This window comes from Drosophila subpulchrella, chromosome X (assembly GCF_014743375.2).
Source record: "Drosophila subpulchrella strain 33 F10 #4 breed RU33 chromosome X, RU_Dsub_v1.1 Primary Assembly, whole genome shotgun sequence".
Classification (NCBI taxonomy): Eukaryota; Metazoa; Arthropoda; class Insecta; order Diptera; family Drosophilidae; genus Drosophila; species Drosophila subpulchrella.
Genome location: NC_050613.1, coordinates 20,312,174 through 20,332,886, shown reverse-complemented (window position 1 = coordinate 20,332,886; position 20,713 = coordinate 20,312,174). Strand labels below are relative to the sequence as shown.

Here is a 20,713-nt window from a genome sequence, read left to right as displayed (position 1 = left end):
TGCCACGCCCCCTCCTCCTCCTGCACACAAAAAAAAAAAAAAAAACCTGTCTGCGGGTTAAAGTTTTGCCACTGATTTGTCGCATTCCATGCGCAATGTGACAAACGTTAATTTTTGTGGCTTGTTTTGCATAAACTTTTGCTGTAAGACATACTCTCCTCAAAAGGACGAGGGGTAACCAGGGGTTAAGGGTTCGGAATTCTGAACCCAGGGGTTGCGTTGTCATTGCGTGCGTCGTCTTAGTTACTCCGCCAATTTATGGCAAATTAAATAAATTTATCATTTGCGGCCACAGTCGCACACAATCGCAGCTCTAAATAGAGTTTATATTAAAGAGCCAAACTTCGTGGTAACTAAAAAAAGAGGCCTTTCCAAAATAAATAAATTATTATAGGATTAAATATCATATCATTGATATTATCGTTTCAAAGAGCCCAAAAGTATGCAAAGATATTTGAATTGTAGCTTTCTTATACCAGAAGATATTAAACTTGATTTAAAATAGGAATTTATATTTTATACAAATACATAAATAAGCAAATGTTTTTTTAGAAAATATATATTTAAGGAATAATCCCCCGAATATTAATAAGTAAATGTTCTGTTCGATTGAGGGATTATGCAAAGATATTTGAATTATAGCTTTTTTGTTTGAGGAAACAGTATAAGAGGAATATGACTACTTAAGTTTTGTACCAGAAGATATTCAACTTGATTAAAACTAAGAATATACATTTTATAAAACTACATAAATAAGCAAATGTTTTTTTTAGAAAATATATATTAGCGAATAATCCAGCGAATATTGAGAAGCAAATGTTCTGTTCTTCTGTTTGATTGGGGGATTATGTCAAACTGGATTCCAGATGACAACAGGATATTTGAATTGTACCTTTTTGGTATGAGGAAACAATATAAGAGTAATATGACTACTTATCTTTTGTACCAGAAGATATTCAACTTGATTAAAACTAAGAATATACATTTTATAAAACTACATAAATAAGCAAATGTTTTTTTTTGAAAATATATATTAGCGAATAATCAAATGTTCTGTTCTTCTGTTTGATTGAGGGATTATGTCAAACTGGATTCCAGATGACAACAGGATAGTGCCTGATCAACGCGAACAGAGTTGTTTCCGTTGGGCTGTAGTTGCAGGTTGCCGGTTGCCGGTTTGCCTGTCGCAAGTTGCTGGTTGCTGGTTGCCAGTTGCTGGTTGCCAGTTGCTGGTTGCCGCCCTCAGTGGTCCGTGGACAAAGTAAAAGTGTCAGCGCGTGCCAGGCACCAGTGACAAAGGGAAACGGAAGGCGGCGAACAGCAAACGGAAACCGAAAACCGAAGGAGGAGTTCTCTGGCCAGGAGGAGTTTTCCCAACCAAGAGCTTTCCCCCGAGAAGGAGCCGGAGCAGCAGGATAGCCAAGAAATCCAACCTGAGAGAGTGGAAGACAAATCCAAAAACGAATCGCAACTTTTACCACCCTTTGCATTTGGTTTTGGAAGTTTTTAAATACTTTTGCCGCGGAAAAATTGATGGGGAAAGCGGGGCGGGAAAACCGCAACAGGAGCCACAAAACGTCGGTGGCAACAGAACCAACAAAAGTCAACGGGCAGCAATTAATGACGTTCGAATGGGAAATTAGCCAAAATGCCACACAGTTGCGGTAAACCGAATAGCCTTTAAAACTATTCAAGAAAAATATTTGTTCAAGTCGTTTCCTAAAAATAAAACTCCAAATGTAATTTGAATAATTCTTTAATTAAAGCTTTTTTGCCTTCTACAGGCAAAACTGCATGGGAAATATGATTTCATGTTCGAGCAATAAATGTATTGAATTATCTTGGATTTTGGTTAAAGTAAACTGAAGTAATTGCCTTCATCAAACACTCATTTTAAAGATTCTGCTAAAGCTTTTTCCTTTTCATCGGGCTTATTGCCCAATTATGTATTAAATTTTAACCAAATATATATATTTAGACCCCCCCCAAACAAACCCTATTCAAATCCAAGCACCCGGAAACCCCTTCTATTTGCCATTATTTGCACCGCAACTGTCTAGAAAATAACAACAGAGCACATGGTCGCCTGCTGTCCATTTGTTTGCACAGCATGTCGTATGCGTGATTTGGCTGGCCTCTCACTACCTTTTTTTTTGCTTTTGTTTTCTGTCTTTTTGGTTTATGAGCTGACTTTGGACTGCATTCGTGAAACAGTGACATAAAATGCAATGTAAATATATATAAGATATATGCACATATGTATGCAGCAGCCAGTGGATATGTAAATATTTTATACAATTTATTTATTTAATTTTCAAGTCTTGAGAGGGGACGCGAGTGGCCGCTATCTTATGATATATCGCTGAGCAATTAAATGCTATCGGCCAGAGAGACGTCAAAAATGTATATGGATGCGGATGTGGATATCCGTAGAGATACACATATATGTACATATTTATATATATAGCAGCAAGTAGCAGGCCATAAGTAGGGAAATTGGAGAGACACGTTCAATCCAGCGATTGTCATTAATCATTGCGGGCGGGCAGACATAACCATAATAACCATTTTGTGGCCAAATATTTGTTGGCCGCGGCCAGCGGAAACAGTTTCTATGATTGAGCCAGGACACGCTTCAGTTTCGGTTTCCGTTTCGGTTCCAGGACCTCCCCCTTCAAAAGTCCCCTTAATTCCCCCGAAAACACCCCGCTGTATCATGAAGTTCATTGCCAAATGCAGTCCAATATGGAATATGCAAATGCAGCGGCGGCGGCGGCTGGAAAATTCGGAAAATGCGGCTGATCGATGGCCAAGGAGGAACAAATGACGCAAATGGAAGGGAGTCACGAAGTTAGAGATTTGTCGATTCACCCAGATAGATTGTGTTGTTTTCCCAAAATGATGAGGTTGACTTTAAAGTCACATTTCAAGATATGGCAATCGAAAATCCTGCATCACTTTTAATTGAAAGATATTAAGGGGAATGGATAGAGCCTTTAACTGGATTTATAAATGGTAAAAGTTAATAAATAAGAAAGGAGAAATATGATTTCTGCAATGAAGTTGTTTTATTGCAGGGATATGCTTTGGAAAAAAAATAATTAAGAAACAAAGAAATTATAGAGTCTTTAATGACTCAAAACCCTAAGGTCTTAGATATATATGTATATATTTGTTCTCGCTTATCAAATGCATATCATATTTTCCTCGAAAGCCTCCAAAGACCATGTGCAAATATGGTTCAAAGTCGCTTTTTGACTTTGAGCTCATTCCTTTAATTGCCTTTGATTAAGCGCATTGCTCACTCATTAATCTTATATTTACTAGACTTCCACACATTTATGGCCTGTTCTTTTTGCTATTTTTAGCTATTAACCCTCTACATCTTCGACTCTTAAATGATTCACTCAATGAATGGCTAATGAATAAGCTCGTGGCATATTCAAATTCCTAGCCTATCACTCGATTGGAATGCACTTTCAATTCCCGACTTCGATTCGTAAAGCTTGCCCATAAAAGAACTGGAATACATCGGATACGATCTATATAGAATACTCCCCTTTCGGATGCCCCAGCGGAATATTAATGGTGCAACATTTTTGTATGCTATTCATTCAGATTTCTTGCGATGCGGCGGCGCTTTGTGTGTCTCTATTTCCTTCTACACTTTTCTGTCTATCTCTTTCATATGCTAGTTTTCGTTCTCTTTCTAATCTTCATCATCATCGTCGTCTTTCTTATAGCATCAGCTGTCGGCCGATGATGTCAAGCTGCCTGTAATAGCAATTACAAATTGTTCGAATGCATTTACGTATGTTTTCGTGCCTGCACTCTTACACTGAAAGAAAAACAGAAAATCTAAAAATAATTCAAAGACGTTTAAATTGAATGTTTTGAAAACCCTTAAAATGTAGTTTAATTTTGTACTTTATAAATTTAAAACAGCTAAATAGGTTTTCAATACATACACAAAGATAAATATCCAAGAACATTGTTCTTGAATTGAGAACATTCGTTCTCAAGAAGAGAAAAGTTAAATTAAGTTTATTTAACAACTTTTTGATAAGTTTACACTACTGACTAGTTTATTTGTTGAGATATACTATGCAAATACCGCCAATTCAACTTGATTCGAGCAAAATAAAAACATTTTCAATTTAAAAATGTCGTTCTATATTCAAGAACATTTTCGACTCAGATGAGAGCGATAGAATTTTCTGTGTGTAGTTATTAGGTGCTGCAAAAATATTTAGCCCGACTGAGTGATATTTTTTTTTCAGTACACTAGCTATCGGGAGTGTGTGATCGGCACTTCCTCCCCTCTTTTCCACCACTCAATATCTTTTTTTTTTTGCTTTTTCGCTGACGTTTTGCCGACATCGTTTATCGTTTTGGATGCTCGATTAAAATTCTTTACGTCATTTAGATAACGAAGTGCTCTAGGCCATTATACTTTTTTCTTTGCTGTTTTTCTAGATGCGAAATGCAAAAGCATTGCTGATAAAATATCATAAAACGCAAACGCAGGCGGTCATGCCCAGTAACCCAGTAAAATCCACCTCAAAGCGCCATCCCCCCTCTCCCTTCATAAATTCTGCATCTTGGAGTCAAGTGGGTGCAGCCGCAATTTGAGTAGATTATCGACAGCTCAAATACCCAGCAATTTGCCTTGAATATCAGCTGAGCTAATTAGGCGCAGGTGTGATCGAACTCATGAATAATGTATATATGATTATTGAGTCACAGGAATTTAAATGGGGTTACCTTTTTTAAGACATGTCATTATGTTGCATACATATGTCCTATAATATATATTATATATATTATATCCTGACGCTCTATACCTTTTTCAAATATTTCCTACTGCCTAAACTTATCTTTAAGCCATATACGAATCTTGCACTTCCCCGCCTGAATTCAGTTTGCAAATTGATTTCCTTTTTCGCAATTCAAGTGCCGCCGCAGTTTCCCTTTTCGATGGACGGAATCGGAATCTAAATCCGAGGGCCTATCACTGGGAAATCGCAGAATGTATCTGCTGGATGCATTATGCGGTATCTGACCGCATCTGCAGTGCGCTCGTAAATTCACTTTTGCTGTCCCGTTGTCGGTTGTTGGTTGTTCGTTGTTCGTTGTTCCAGTTGTCATGCAAGTCTGTCAGCATTTCTGTCATTTGCATAGTGCTGGACAAAAAAAACTACATAAATAAATTAAGAAAAAAAATGGCAAGAAAAGAAAACAATCTAAATCGCTGACAAGCGATGCTGGTAAAACAAATTAATAAATAAGCTACATTTGTGCAGTGCACGTGCCAAACACTTCAGTTAAGACAGTTTCGAACTGAGATGCAGTTAATGCAATTAATGGCATGCATTAGGTGCAATACACTGCGAGAAGAAGGGCAGAACAAAAAAATAGTTTACCTCTGTAATAGAATTTTTACTTTAATAGTTCTCCAGCAATTAACTCATTTTGTTATCGAATTCTCAAGACACATTTGAGGCAGACACATTGCTTGCAAAGAATATCTCTAAATAAATTTAATTAAGGCCTCTTTAAATCACCATCAATTTAATATTTCGCCAGCAATTATTTTATTTGGGTTTTGGATTACCCCAAGCCGTTTTGCCAATTATTTAATGAAATGCGTATGCTGGCTCCTGCGTAAACCAATATTGCACTTGCATGCCTTTATAATAATTTGATATAAAGGGGACCCCCCACAGGCGTAGTAAGTTTAACGAAACTGACTTTTTTCTGTGCAAATATGTAGATACATATATGTAGATACATATATATGTGTGCACGGGAGATAATGCTCCGAATCAACATCTTGGGGGATATTTGATATATCTGAATGGCGAGCGAGGCCAAGTTGACTTGCAATCGTCACTCGTCCGTCAATCGGGCCAATCAAATGTTAATTTTAATTGCGCTGCCACTGCATAAATTTGTATAAATCAAGTATCTTAAAGATACTTGGAATTAAGTCACGTATTTAATCAGCTAAACAGATTTTCCTCTTTTCCGCATACGCAACAATGTCTGGCCATTTCCCATTTTCCCCTTACCAATCCAGATTCAGATCCCATTTCGATTCCGTCTCGAGTTTTCAGTTCAGTTTTGTTATTTTTTTGGTTTTTTTTTTTTCTATCCGGTCCAGGCGCAAATATCAAATCTCATTGCGAAAAACTTTTCTTTTCGTATAATCTGCAAGGCGAGTTTTCTCTAGGTTCTCTTGACATTTCGCACGCGCCTTCAACAAGCAAATTACGTGCCTGGAAAATCCGAAGGCGGGGGAGGGGGGGGGGGGGGGGGGGGGTTGGAAAAACTGTGAAAAGCTGGTGTATATAGTCATATGCCCAATGGCATTTAGACGTTTTGACATTTTTGTTAATGGCATAAGCATCAAATTACATACAAGTCAGCACACAGAATCAGTGAAGGGTTTTCCACACACACACACACAACAAAAGAGGAAAATCTCAGCATGCCAGCAAGAAAAACTTTAATCCAATGGCAAACAATTCTGGCCAAACGGTAAACAAGCGTTAAGTTAACCCTGAAAAGTGAAGTAGAATCAAAAGAGAACAAACACTGGATAGTGCAACTGCAAGTGGAAGCGTTTTCTAATTGTTCTCGAAAAAGGCGCTTACATCAGCGCATGAGCATTCAGCTCGACGCCTTCCTATTCTTCAGTTATCCACATATATATATCCCCCCCCCCCTCGCCCCACTCCTTTTCCATTTATTTATTCAAGAGCCTCTGCAGATCTCATTTCATTTTCTCGGGCTTTCAGGAAGCGCTCAAAGAGCAGGCAACCAGAAAAGAAAACTTGCTTCAAATGGAAGCTCGGGCAGCAGAGGGTTAAGAGGGGAAGGGGGGCCAAACGGGGGTTAAGCAGCAGCCAGTGTGTGTGGCACATTGTACTAAAAATAAACATCTTTCAATTCATTCTTCTAGCAATTGCAAGCAGCGAAGTAAATAAGAGTCCCGAATTGAAAAGTTGATTTCAGGACCCCAAGGAAAAAACCGAAAAGCGAAACCTGAATACTCTGCCCTGAATGGAAAATAATACTTTTTAAGTGAGCTATATTTTATATTTTGATAAGCTTATGATAAGTATATTTTATAAATTATTATTTAATTATTTAACTTTTTAGAGGCTTGCAAAATGTTCAAATATTTATATTCTGTAAAAAAGTAGTAGCCAAATCTAAAACTATTTTATGTGTTTCGATGAGCATAAGATATATATATTTTATGGTTTATTTAGTTTTAAGGACTTGAAAAAGTGTTAAAACAAGCTGTCTTAAGTTATTTATAAGATTTATATATTTTATTATTAATTTGTAGTTGTAGTATTTTTATTTGATTTTTAAGACTTGAAAAAGTGATTAAACATATGTTCCCAGGCAAATACAAATATTTAGTATATACTAGCAGAATGATACACATTTATTTATCAGTAGTTCAAGTAAGTGTTGTAATTTCCTGATATATCCGAATACCTATCAAATGACTCAGAAAATATACATTCTTGATTACATCTTAGTGGGTCGGTCGGAGAATTTTCTTGCAGCTAGTCGGATATAGTAGTGTGTGCAAACAAGATCTGAATCTGTATCTGAATCTTAATCTGGACCTGAGTCAGACGCGATGCCCAAGTGGCGATGACTTCAGAGTGCTTTTCAGTAGTGCAAAATAATAGTTTCGCATTATCTTGAGGGCTTGGCTTCGTTTGTTTGTTTGTTGGTTTGCTGGTTTGCTGGTTTGCTTGCTTGTTTATTTGTTTGTTTGTTTGTTTGTGTTTGTTGGTTGGCTGTTTGTTTGCTGCTCCCCCTGAGGTTTTTACTTCAATGCGATCGGGTTACGGTTAATGAAGTCAAGGATGACATTGTTGTAAATGCAATGGCTGCAGATGCAGTTAACCGTTTTTAATTTCTCTCTTACGACCGACGACTGGTTCCTGGAGTATCCGGTGACCATTCTGATTGTCTCTCAAGCCTCAAATCTCAAATCTTTCTCCCACTGACCGTGACCAAAGGCCTAGAAAACAGTTAGCGATCTCACAAAAGGGCCCCAAGGCACTGAAATACCAGACAATGGCAATGAAAGGTGGCTACTTTTGTTACCAAGGGTTAAGCCACTAAAAAAAAGCATCCATCAGGTTTTTTTTGCTCTCACAAAAAAGCCTGCAAGTTTATTATCTTGGCCATTTTTAACAGTTTCTTACAATAAACTTGGAAGAAGAATAAAACTATTTAAGAAAACCCTTAAAAACAAATACATATATGTAGGTACCACAAATTATTTTCAATAAATAATGCAGTGCCAGTTAGTCAAGACTATAAAATCATTGATAAGCGGGCATTCCTCTAAATAAAATAGTTTATTTTCCTTATCGCATGAATAATATAGTGAGTAATGAGCCTTGTAAAGTGTAAGCAGTTGCGTAAATATTATTAAAAAATCATTGAATCATCGTTTTTAAAAGACAGCAAGCTCACTTTTGATCTTATCTTTTTTTGCTTGGGCAAACTAAATAAAAACATCTTGATAAATAAATTTAGCTGTGTTTTTCAGATACCAAAAAAATATGTTCTAATCAATTGGCGATCTCCCCATAAATTTCACTTTCATCCTGGCATTTCTCCATCTCATCTCTTGCCCCATTTTCTGCTCATGGATGATCGCACTGGCGCCTATCGCAAGGGGTAAATTCTTTGTCAGCTCATCGGGGCTTATCAAGATAATTATTCTATTCTTAGACCACCAGGCAACTTAACTTATCAAGTGTTGCCAGTTGAGTCGAGTGCGCTCTCTCTTCGCGGCTGCCTAAATTAAGATGTTTGTGCAAATTAATTGGTCGCTGGCATCATTATTACAGCAGCGACAAACAATTAGCCTAGATTTGTTCAACGCAATGCAATGCAACCCAACTCAAATCAACTCAACTCAACTCAACTCAACCCAACTCATCCGAATGAACTGGCAGTTCCAATCTCTGCATCATCGCCAACTGCAAATGCAGCTGCATTCCTCAATTCCTCAATTCGATATCAAGCCGGCAATTGTTGTCACTTGAGGGGCAATTAAAAGGGGATGGGGCCGATTGAAATGAATTGCCATTGAGTGCCAGGGCATATCCATATATATCCATATATATATATCTATATCCCAGGCCCACCAGCAGGGGCAGTTTGAATCAATTTAAACGTTTAATTAATTTTATTAAGCCCTTAACATCCCTTAAACGTTTTTAAACCTTCAGAATACCTTCGTTATCAAGGAAATTATCAGTAATTTAAGGCAGAGAGCATTATTCTAATACCATATCTTGAAAAATGGTTCTGGAAACCGTAATATGGTTATGGTTCTATGGTGTTATAAAGTGTAAACAATTATAGATAAAGATATTTTTTTAAGGATTTAAAACCAATTATTATTTTTTTAATAAATCTTATAATCCTTTTAACGTTTTTAATCCATCAGAATACCTTTTTTATCAAGGAAATTATCAGTAATTTGAGGGAGAGATCATTATTCTATTTTCATATCTTGAAAAATGGTTCTGGCAACCGTAAACTGGTTATGATTCTATGGTGTCATAAAGTGTACAACATTTATAAATATATATATTGTAAGGACTTAAAACCAATTATAATTTTTTTAATAAATTTGAATTCCCTTGGTTTTTGGAACTTACCACCGTAGGCGACATAGGTGCCGCGGGCATAGCTTTTTTGGGGCTTTTCAATGACGATCAGGACCGCCAGCAGCCAAAAAGCTGCCCTCAGGCGCCGTCCCATCGCGGATGCGAAATTCGGATGCGGATGCGGATGCGGAAGCGCGAGCTAGGGTGAAAAACTAAAAAAAAAAACATCGTTGGAAGAAGAGTAATTTCCAGCTCAATCTGGGCTCCTCAAGCCTCAAGCCTGGTATTCTCTTCATTTTTTTTTCATCTCGAGCAGCTCTTTTGAATTGTGCGAAAATTTCTGCTTCTGTTCTGGCGCATAAAAATCACAGCAGGGGGGTTCAGAGGTTCAGAGGTCAGAAAGAGGCAGACAAAGGGGCCAAGGGGCAAAGGGGTGGGCGTGGTGACTGCACCCGGCGAGCGGCGACACTTCCGCTGGCAAACTGAACGCATTAACAACAACAACAACAGCAACAAAAAGAAGGATACTTTAACAAACATTTCCGTTACAAATGAAAGCAATGAAGGACCCAAAACAACCCGCCCACGGGTGACCGACACACACTGCCACCCACTCGATGGTGACCCACACACTTCCACCTCCTCCCACTAGTGAAGTCCACTCCGGACTTCCGTCTTTGTCTATGCGGCCAAAAGTCGAGAAGTGGCTGGGCTACACTCAGAAAAAAACATATGATTATATCATATATAACAACAAATCTATAGAGGAAATATAACTCAACCCATGTGGTTCGTTTTATGATTACAAAGCCATCTACTTTCCCAGAATTAATAAATATTTTAATATTTTAATTATAATATCATTTCACTCATTAATTTTCCCTGTGTAAAGTCCAAAAGAGCAAGTGCGAACCTAGTGCCATTAAGTGTTTGCTTAATTTTAAATAACGCAACGCCAGAGAATCCCTTTTCAAGGATGAAGGGCCCCCCGCCAGGAGCAGGCTTCATCAGCATTCAATTGTTCGGCCTTCATATCTGTACAACATTCTCAAATATATATGTATATTTCCATATTATAAAGAAGATTCCCATTTCTTTTTGTGTGTGCGTCCTTTGCAGGGGTGTCAAATGAAAATTGAAGCAGAAATGACAATAAAATAAAAAAAACCTTTATCAGCTTGCTGGAAAATATATATATTTATATTGTAATGGTAAATATTGCTTCTGATTTTCCTCAACTCTTATGTGCAAATTAAATATATTACAGGGATCTAGGGAAATGCATTTCTTATGTTCTCATGTTTAATGCTAAATATTAGCCTTGGTTTTGTATCGTTTTTACAAATCTTCAAAATTATTCCAATCGCCTTAGCCACATGTTTCATGATCTTTCAAACACGATTCTCCATGAATTACGTAATCCCACTTTGGAGAGCAAACATTCCAATGAGCATAATACCAAAGTACATATCGATTTGGATCTGACTCACTGCATTTATCGTGAATTATTACCGAGCAAACATATCCAAAACGTGACCAATTAATACCCATTTCGTATGGCCCACTATATAATCCACTTCCCGAAGAATCAGCGGTTTCTTTTCCGTCCCGCTGTGCAAATTTTCGCAAAATGGGCAGGCAAAAAACAAAAAAAAAAATGAAAATTTTGCGCATAAATTACAACAAATTGCTGGCATTTTTTTTTTGTTTCCCTAATGAACTTGAACTTGAGATGTTTATGTGTGTGCCACATATGAATCTGAGGGATAATATAGAGCAAACTGGCGGACAACGGACAACTGAGTGCAAAGTCGAGTGGCGATTGTCGATTGTGAAAGGTTTTCGTTTCAGTTTCAGTTTTAGTTTATTTTTCTGGATTATTTAATTTTTTTCCTTTTCCTTTTCTTTCTTTTCCTTTTTTTTTTTTTTTGAGGGGCAGATAAACGTATCTGTGAGATACGCGCCTAAAAGCTTTGTTGTTTATGCGGTTTTGGCAAGATGCCTGCATTTTTCAATTATTATATCGCAAACAAAAAAGTTGTTTGCCGCCGGGCCCAGAGAGTATGTTTCAATTAACCGAGCATTAAAGGAATGCTTTTAGTTTGTAGTTTGTCCAAACGGTAAGTGGTCTTTAGTCTTCAGTCGTCAGTATTCAGTATTCAGTGCTCAGTATGCAGCCTCCAGCCAGCAGCTTTTTGGCCAAGTTTCGAGTTACCCAACATGTTACGCATAATAAATTGGTGGATTGCAGCGCCGCCAACACCACAAAACACACACAATAAAGGCTTTTCGTTAATGAGATGGAGATGCCCCGGCAGAGATCCCATTCACCGAAGATGCATTCATCCCAAAAACCCACGGGTCCGGCAGCCAGGATCCGCGTTTGGTTGTTAATGATGAGTTTTCGGAGTCATTAGAAACTCAAATTGCGGCCAAGTTTTTAGCCAAACTCCCACCAACCACCGACCAACACCCACAATGCCTTCATATTAACCGTCATTAAAATTAATGATGCATATCATGCTTTATCTAATGTCCGTTTAAGAACGCCAAGTGGCAAGTGCATTCAATGCGAAAAAGCGTTATGGTTATTCAACGGATAAAAAGGAAGTTTATTTGGGGATATGCAAGCCTCTACAGTATGACACATATTACTGATCATAATTCTATAAGCTTTAGGTTGGTTTAAACAACATTCTAAATCGGCTGATCGTGAAAATTTCTTATGATCTTTAAAGCTTAAATCCTTAATTCATGGAAATACATTTCACAAAACACCGTAATCTAATTTCTTTCAATGATATTATATTAAATTCTCAAAGCGCCATGGGTATAAAGTATACCATTCAAATTCCTTGAAACTTCAAAGTTTAGATGATAAATTCTGAAAAATCCCCTTCCTTGAATACAATTATTTGAATCAACAAAAATACTTCTCTCTAACAACAAATATTGGCCAAATTGGCAAGGGAAAAAGTGCTGAAATTGCAGAAAGTTTGCACACTTGTTTTCCCACAAACTCCGCAAGACGATCCCGCCGATCCTGACATTATAACATTGGAATTAGCAATAATATTGTGCCGAGCCAAGCAAATTGCATTTTTTTCTGACAGCCAATGAAGTAAAAATAACTGAAGAACTGAAGAGCCGCAGAATGCAGATTCCAGAAGGAAAATCAGAGCGTATGCCGAAAATAGCTTTGGTTCATCCATATTTGGCAGGTTATTTTTGTCAGCCTCCGTCGGGAAATTTGTCAGCGCCTTTCCCCCGATTTTTCCGATTTAACCCAGCTATTTTCGGGGCCTTTCGTAGTGCCGAGGTGTTTCGAGGGCGTGTTGCTATATCAAGTGAGCAATCAGTGTCAGAGATATTTAACATTTTTACCTCGCCTGTTTGTTTTTTGCCTCCGCCGAACGAGATTTATATGCCCAATCTCTCCCGTTGGCTCCTCTAAACTTCTTTGATTGAGATTTACGACCTGGCAACAGGCAATGTGCAATGTGAAATCACAACAACAATCACAACATTAATGGCATTAATAGCAATCACCTCAAAATGCAACCGCAAGAGCAACAATAACATTGGGGCACCACAACATGTCAGCCAGCTAAATTAATAACCGATGGCAAATATTTGGTTTTATCCATTCGCAATGGGTGAGCTGAGCAAACATTGTTTGGATGAGTTTATCGCTCGACTTCAACTGATCTTGTTTGGCATTTTACTCTTGAAAGCAGCTCTCAAAATATATGAAGTTTAGAAGAATACGTATAGGGCTTATTGAACCAGAAGAAAAAGATGAAAGCATTTAATTTTTAACAATAAAGGCATAATTACCAAATTGTTCTTATCTTTTTATATTTTGTAAAACTTTCTAACCCACTACATGTAACGTTTTAAAAAAATTATCAACTTTGAAGACCACTAAAAATGCCTAATCTACTTGTTTGACCAATTAAAAGTAACACATATAAAAAACTTAAAATTAAAGACTTCAAAATCAAATACCTAAAAAAAAGAGTAACCAAGTTAAAACCACAATGCATCAAAAAGAATAAATGACTTTCCGTTCTTAACACTTGACTGCTTGTTTCATAGAACTTAAAATATTACCACAAAGAAACCTTTGAAAGTAGAAAATCTATAAGAATTTACAGAAATTTAGGGGATAAACTACATTCCATAGAGCAATCTTTTAAACTTGCTTAGAATTTTATCTACAAATGCCGTGAAAAGTAAGTCCAAAATCAACACGGAGGAGTCACTGGGAAGAGATAGATTCGCACGAGCTGAGATCACGCACACAGAACAAAAATTGCAGAGGATTTTGCACACCAAAAGGCTGGTATTATTTTGCTTTGATGTTCTTTTAAAAGTATCCAACACAATTGTTAAAAAAAAATGGCAACAAAAAAATTGGGTTTACACTTTTCTTGTATTATAACTGGTGACGATTTGTGTGGGAATCCGAGAAGTAAGGATATTGTGGTACTAATGAGCTGGAGCCAAAGTCGCGCCAACGTATCGCACACGCAAACGCTTCACGTTGAACTGAATCTGAATACTGAATCCAAAAACTCAGAAGCCTCGCAAGCGTTCGTTGAGCAGGCGTAGCGGAATCGCTCGTGGCGCACACAAAACACGAATGCCAGGCCCGAGTGCGGAAAAGCTAAAAGAAAAGCGACGACGTGGGAAAAGCCGAGCGAACAGCCAACCAGATGATGGCAGAAGTTGCCAAAGGTTCTGGCTGCAACATGTTGCTGCTGGCGGATGGATAAAAACAAACAAGACTTTGTCGGAATGGCAACCAAAATAGAAAATCATACCTAATTAGCTACAAAAAATAATCAAAATTATTAAAATTATGATAAAATCGAACACGAAAGTGGGATAGAATTTAGACCCCTGTTTAAAAGAATATATTTTAACGTAGAACATTAGAGAATACAAATACAAACTCACAGAAGTCTACCACCTCAAAATCAAAATCCAATAACTAAAGTTATGGAATCTAAAAGTTCAGTTTTGGGTTCCCATTTTGAAAACCATTGGATATACGAATAAATCTAACATGAAAATGGGCTAAAATTTGCACTATTTTTAAATATACATATTTGAACGAAGACTATTAGAGAATTTAACCACAAACTCAAAGAGGCATCCCACTTCCAAATCGGGATCCAATAACTCAAGTTATGGAATCTATAAGTGCAGTTTTGGGGTCCCATACTGAAACCCATTAGAAATACGGAAAAATGTAACATGAAAACAGGTTAAAATTTTGACTCTCCCTTAAAGATAATATTTTAATGTAGATCATTCGAAAATTCAACCACAAACTCATAGAGGTATCGCACTTCTAAATCGGGATCCAATTACCCAAGTTATAAAACTTATAAGTACAGTTTTGGGTTCCCATTAAAAAAGTCATTGAAATTATGGAAAAATAGAACATGAAAATGGGTCAAAATTTGGACACCCTGTAAAAAGACATATTTAAATGTGGAATATTAGAGAATTCAACCAAAAACTCATAGAGGTATCACACTTTAAAATTGTAAGCCTTTAACTCAAGTTATGGATTATAGAAGTGCAGTTTTGGGATCCCATTCTTAGAACGCCAGGAATAATAAACAAAAAAACAATACCAAAATTCTTTTCTATTATTAGAAAATACTTTTAACTGAATCCAAAATTCTTTACTTTTATTAGAATATACTTTCAACTGAATTAGTTAAGTACAAACTGCCAACCAGGTGGTTTCAAAGTGTTTCCAAAGGCTTAAGTTGCTGGCGGAAAAACTGAGCAAATATATCAAAAAAATATAACTTCAATATTTATTACACTTAAATAAATATTAATCAACTTTAAAAGCCAACCCAGTGTTTGCAACATGTTGCCAGGTTGGCTGACAAATTGAAAAACTACAATATGCTGCGCTTGCGCCAAAGTCTCAAATTAAACTGAATTTTTGGCATGCCAACTTTTAACCTTTTCTTTTTAATAAATATTGTATCCTTTTTTTGTATATACTATTTTTAGCATTTTATATTGCCTATTAAACAAAAGAAGCAGCAGCTATAGGAAGCAACACCGACGCGCCAAGCTCTTCACTTTTTCTTTGCAACACACTTTTCGTTTATACGCATGCCTTAGTTTCGAATAAAAATGTTTCGATAGAAATAATATTGCAAGACCCATAAATACTTAAATGGGGCGCTAATTTCTTATCTGTAATTAAATAACTCACAACAATTGGGGTGCCTAACTTTGCGCCATGGAACTTTTTTGAGCGAATGAAGTATAAATGAAATAAATGTTATATCTTGTTCATATTTATATAAAAAGGTATATTTTACTGAGGTCAATTGAAAAATAAGAATAAAAGACGTGTAAACAACAGACCCACACACACTGGCACACACCCAAGCGAAGCTCATCAGACATGCACAACTCCCCCGAGGGGCGGTGGGCGGTGGGCGAAGGTCGGAGGGCGTGGCAGGTGTTGGCATTGTTTGCTGTTATGCTTTTTTATGATTTCAACAGATTTTTCCCAGGTCTCTAAGGCCAAAGGGTCGTTGCAAATTGTAGTAAAATTGGCTAGGAAAAATCTTTATATTCTTAAAAAGGAAAAATTCTTTATGAACATTTTTTTAAAGTAAGAACTAAATATTGCAGAATTTCATATATTATGTAAAATGTGACTGACACATGGCTAACTGACCCCGCAGCATTTGCATAGTGAACGAATAATATATGGCCCATAGAACATGATTTAGGACAGATGTCAAAAGTTGTCAACAATAAACATGCCTTTCGAAAAGCTTAGAATTACAAAAAGCAAAGAGTCATGTTCATGCTATATGTATATATGATTTGAAATGCCTACCTACCAAGCTAAGACTATAAATTCTTATAAAACTAGTAATACAATTTGTTCTCCATATTCTCCATATTCTTTCCCATTTCCTATATGCACCATTCTATATTTTTTTGTATATGAATGAAATACTTTTCAAACTAAATGATAAATTCTTTTAGAACTAGTAATTCAAGTACTCTCCATATTTTGTAAAGGGTATCTTTGGGTCTCCTTTACCATTTTCTATATGTACCATTCTAATTTTATGTATATGACTGAAATACGTCCTACAAGAATTCTCCATATTTTGTAAAGGGTATCTTTCAGTCTCCTTTTTCATTTCCTATATGCATCATTCTATATTTTGCATATGATTTAAATACCTACCAATCTAAAACTATGAATTCCTGTAAAACTAGTGATACAATTATTCTCCATATTTTCTAAAAGGGTGTCTTTGGGTCTCCTTTCACATTTCCCATATGCACCATTCTATATTTTGTCTTCCCCTTCTTTTGTTTTGCATTTACTGGTTTGTGTACTTCTTTCTTGGCTTAATTTTCGCCCTTTTTGGCGCTTGGCGAGAAAAGAAAAGCGTTGGCTGGCAAATTCAATTTGCATATGTGTGGCCACCTAGATGTTGCCCACTTTCCTTGTCCATTTGTGTATTGTTTTTTGTTTTGCTGAGCTTTTTTCGATTTTTTTTTGTTTTGAATTTGTGTGGTTGCTGGGTGAGCACATTGAAATCTGCAGCCATTTAACACAGTTCAGGCAAACTGAAGCCGCTAATTGACTTGCGCGCAAAAATAAAAAACAAAACAAAAAATAAAAATGAGGGGAGGGAAAAGTGCAAGTTGTCTTTGCCAAATTTAATCAACAAAAACCCAATGCAGCCGCAAAAGCGCACAAAAAATATATATATGTTTATGCACATATGGCTCATAAATTCAACTTTGAATACCAAATTACAAAGGGGGGTGTTGTAATTACATTTCCCAACTACATTGCATAATGATAAAAGCAGGGCCGCACAAAATACCAAAATACAAAATAGAAAATACAATTCAAGCTTCAAGTGCAAGCTGTGCACAGCTTCCATTGACGCACTTTCGAAACCATCCCAAAAGCCACGGAAGTTTCGAATTTCAGAATGACAACAACGAGTGCAATACCAGCAACAAATGACAACAAAAAAAGCATAAAATTGCGAGGAGTGTAGAAAAAACAAATAGCTGCATTGAAATCCACGAATATTGCCTTCATTAACCCAAATGGCAAACATGGAACCGAGCTGAAGAATCCGACTCAAGGTCTCTGTTGGCCGATGGCCAAGAATTTGAACTCGAGCTCATTTAAAAAAATATATTTGTTTATCAGTAGAAAAACAATTGAAAGGGCTGTCAATAAACACCAAGCACTGACCTTAACTGCACAGAGAGAAATATTTAAATACATTGTTCTTGAATTGAGAACATTCGTTCTTAAAAACCGTGTAAGTACATTTTGGTATCAGTGTTCTCAATATTAGAGCGAAATGGTGAGAACAGAAAAGTTAAATTGAGTTTACTTAACAACTTTTTGATAAGTATACACTAAAAACTGAACTAATAGTTTATTTGTTGAGATATACAATGTAAATACCGCCAATTAAACTTGATTTGAGCAAAATAGAAGCATGTTAAAGTTAAAAAATGTCGTTCTCTTTTTAAAAACATTTTCAACTCAGATGAGAACGTCAGAATTTTCTCTGTGTGGGTTTATAAGTTCTAAAAAAAAAAATTGCACTTTCAATTTTTATAAAAAAATAAATAAATAAATATAAAGAATATTTTACTCTTGATTTACTATAACAATTTGGTATTATTATTTATCATAAAGACAGTATTATGTATGTCAAAAGCCTTTATAAATACTATCCCAACTAATTCCAGCGCATCCCCATTTTAACCCACTTTCTCAGCTGCTTTTCTGTTTTTATTTTCGAATGCCCTGGAGTGGAGTGTTGAAAATTCATTAAATTTCCAAGGACACAACTTTTTTTTCATGCTTGGTGCGTGTGTGTTTTTTGGTGTTTGGTGTTTGGTGGGTGGCGACCTCTGGCATTGCATTTAATCTCGTTGACAGCACTTAACACGCCCCCAAAGTAGTAAAAGCGAGCTGGGGAGCTGCGAGCTGGATATAAGGAGTCAGGAGTCAGGATTCAGGATTTCGGGGTGGTTCCTGTTGTTCTTGCACTGCAAGAGGATTATTTAAGTTTATAATACGCTTAGGGGTAATTTTAATCTGTTGCAAATTGTTTTTGCTGTTAGCTGTCGACACATTGCACAGCAAAAAAAAAAACAAACCAGCCACACTCTCTATGGGCACACACACACACTCACTGACTGTTGGACCCCAAATCACCATCTATATAACATATTTTTTCTCTCGTTGCGCTCCCCGACTTTTGTGGCATATTTCATGGATATTGTAATCTGGTTTTTGGTTTGCTAGAACTGCGGTTTCTGTGGATGTGGATGTGGGTGGGAAGATGGGTTTGTAATTTCACTTTTTGGTAGAACACGCTTGCTTCGTCTTTTTGTCTCCGCTGCCATTTACATTTATGCTTTTTGTATTCGCTTCCTTTCTCACTGCAATTTGCACAGCATGAGGTTGGTTGAGGAGAAAGCAGAAAAATAAAAATAATAAACAGATTGCGGGGTGGCAAGTGTTGATGTAAAGTGTTCAGGGTCAATGGGAGGACACGATTGTGCGAAATTTGAATACATTTCGGCAGTCCGAAGCTGAGAAAGCAGCATGGAATTCATTTGGAAAGCATGAAGCATGCCAAAGGTTTTTTTAAAACAATTTTTAATTACCTTTTTGTTTTTTACAACAATTTTAAAGAAGGTTTTTTGGAAATATATCACAAAAAACTTTGTTTTCTGAAGCTATAAGTAAATCTTGCACAAAATGCAATCCCAATAAATTGAAAAATTCATGAATGGCATGCCGAAAATGCATAACTCTGCAAAGATCGGGTGGATTTCCATATAATTTCTGAATTCCCTTCCCCAATTGGAAGTGAAATATCGAACAGTAATGCGAAATCTGCCTGGTGGAAATTTCTATAATTTAACCAGAATGAATATATGGATAGCATTCGATTATGTGCCAAAAGACGCTGCCTCATCGGGGACCAATGAATTCCACTGCATTGGAAATCCATTAGAAAATCAAATATTTAACCCAATTGACCGCCTGCGAGGGAAAACTTAATTCAAGTCGAAAGAGCAGAACAACGAGCAAATGGCCATAAATAAAATACAAAAGATACCGCATAGAACAAAATGAACAGAATGGCATGTGTGGCACTCAGTGGAAATATTCGTTTATCGGGCCAATTAATATGCGGAATTTATTTGGCCATTACAAAGAGCATAGTTTTGAATGAGCGGACCACTGAACGATCACAGAACGCAGACACTAAAGCAATGAGATCACCGAAAATGGGGAAATGCAATCGAGCAAAGGGACTTCAAGAAAAATAAGGCCCCAAAGCGAGAGCACACCTTCATCGGACCTTCGAACTCTTGCAAGGAAACGTCTATAGTAGTGTGATAATAAAACCATCAAAGGTTTTTGCAGATGCATAAGGACATATTCAGAAATATTGTATTTATGTGAGGGTTGTAGCCAGGGAAAAGGGTTTTCTGAAAACCGTTAAATCCCAACCAATTCCAATACATTTTATTGTACTGTTGCAGACGCTTAAAATGAAACAAACCATTTTTAGCCAGAACATAAAATCAATTATAAAAAACGTAAATGAAATGAAGCAAAAGAATCAAAAAACTTACCTGGTTTTTGATCTGGTTCTGGTTCAGTTTCGGGTTCAGGTTCGAGATCAGGTTGAGGTTCAGGTGCGTATTCAGGTCTTCGTTCGTAGTTCGGTTCAGGCTCTGGTTCAGGCTCTGGTTCTGGTTCAGGCTCTGGTTCTGGTTCTGGTTCCGGTTCCGGTTCAGGCTCCTGTTCACGAGGACAGCCAGCCTCGTCCGTCTGATCCTGACAATCGATATTTCTATCGCAGCGTTTTGTGAGCGGCAGACACCTGTTATCGCATTTGAACTCGAGTTCATTGCAAGCTAAGGGACGCGAAATTAAAAAGGAAATACAAAAAAACAAATCAAAATTAAAATCAAAGCAATAGAAA

At 36.8% G+C, this 20,713-nt stretch overlaps 1 protein-coding gene across 36 annotated transcripts in view; it reads right to left on the bottom strand.

Moving 5' to 3' along the window:
- LOC119558330 (basement membrane-specific heparan sulfate proteoglycan core protein) overlaps nt 1-20,713 on the bottom strand; it is an 88,076-nt gene that overhangs the window by 38,255 nt on the left and 29,108 nt on the right. For 32 of the 36 annotated variants that reach the window (XM_037871787.1, XM_037871767.1, XM_037871772.1 and 29 more), the window contains exon 7: nt 20,361-20,645. In XM_037871787.1, the coding sequence (XP_037727715.1) occupies nt 20,361-20,645 (285 nt within the window). Of the gene's footprint in view, nt 1-9,710; nt 9,872-14,085; nt 14,224-20,360; nt 20,646-20,713 lie in introns of those variants that run through there. The other 4 variants (XM_037871773.1, XM_037871777.1, XM_037871781.1 and 1 more) reach the window with 3 other exon arrangements.